The sequence below is a fragment of the Perkinsus marinus genome (assembly GCF_000006405.1).
Source record: "Perkinsus marinus ATCC 50983 genomic scaffold scf_1104296971222, whole genome shotgun sequence".
Classification (NCBI taxonomy): Eukaryota; Perkinsozoa; order Perkinsida; family Perkinsidae; genus Perkinsus; species Perkinsus marinus.
In genome coordinates this window covers 1-955 of record NW_003202156.1, presented here as the reverse complement: position 1 = coordinate 955, position 955 = coordinate 1, and the positions used below count along the sequence as shown (strand labels likewise).

General features: G+C 47.0%; 1 protein-coding gene across 1 annotated transcript; it reads left to right on the top strand.

The window, feature by feature from the left end:
* Positions 1 to 580: 580 nt before the first annotated feature.
* Positions 581 to 735, top strand: Pmar_PMAR013592 (ectonucleotide pyrophosphatase/phosphodiesterase, putative; the record flags this gene model as incomplete). Its single annotated transcript, XM_002767075.1, has 1 exon — positions 581 to 735. A coding segment is annotated over one exon (155 nt), but the record flags the coding sequence as incomplete, so codon positions are not given.
* Between the last annotated feature and the right edge of the window lie 220 nt (positions 736 to 955).

Genomic DNA, 955 nt, shown 5'->3' with positions numbered 1-955 from the left:
GGATATCAGTAATCAATTTCTCTTAGTTTATTTTGAAGTGAAGACTGAGTTGTTCAATATCCGCATGAGGTGGTCTCGGGAGCACCCTGGTGAACTCAGCAGAATGGAAGCGGCGCCGTAGTAGAGGCTGTTGGGTCCAGATCTTTCGGGCACTTGTTTTGAGTCTTAGTCTTTGGCTAGGTTTGATATTTGTCCATTCCACTTATGATAATATTCTTGTCCCTGGTGCTTTGGTTGTGTGTGGTTGCTACATCCACACATCCTGCTGGAGTTGGTGACAGTAAAGTGGTCATAGTCAGCATGGACGGCTTCCGTTGGGATTACTACGGCAACACTTCCACACCAAATTTGGACTATTTCAATGAAAAAGGTGTTCAGGTGGGGAGCAAGTTGGCAGGATTTGCGTCTTACTCGTATGCTTCTCGAGAGTCGGATTTTCATGGTGGTTAATGCGGATTGTTTGGGCTGAAGTGAGTGTTCTGATATGACATCTGACATATGATATGCGTTTGCTCACATTGTGAGCAAACACGGAATTACCTTTTTGCTGGAAGGCCGGGCGTTGCGGATGGTGGCTCAGGCCCATCATTTGATCAATACATTCACAACAGTAACCTTTCCGAATCATTGGACACTCGTGACAGGAGCATGGGAGGAAACTCATGGTATTGTCGCCAATGAGATGTGGGATCCCAATTTGGGGGAGAGATTCTTCATGAACACCACAAAGAGCGAGTGAGTGAGCCGCCACCAGACGCTCTCTTTTCACGAAGGAAAGGACGAATTATCGGTATGTTGATTGTGTAGTTTCTTCCAAGAAGCGGAGCCCATATGGGGTACTACGAGCAGACTCGGTATCAAGTCAGTTTGTATCAATTGGGTGGGCTGCGATAAAGTCGTTCAAGGAATGCAGCCGACGTACGTCAAGACTCTCCCAATTCTGGCGTTCTCGCAG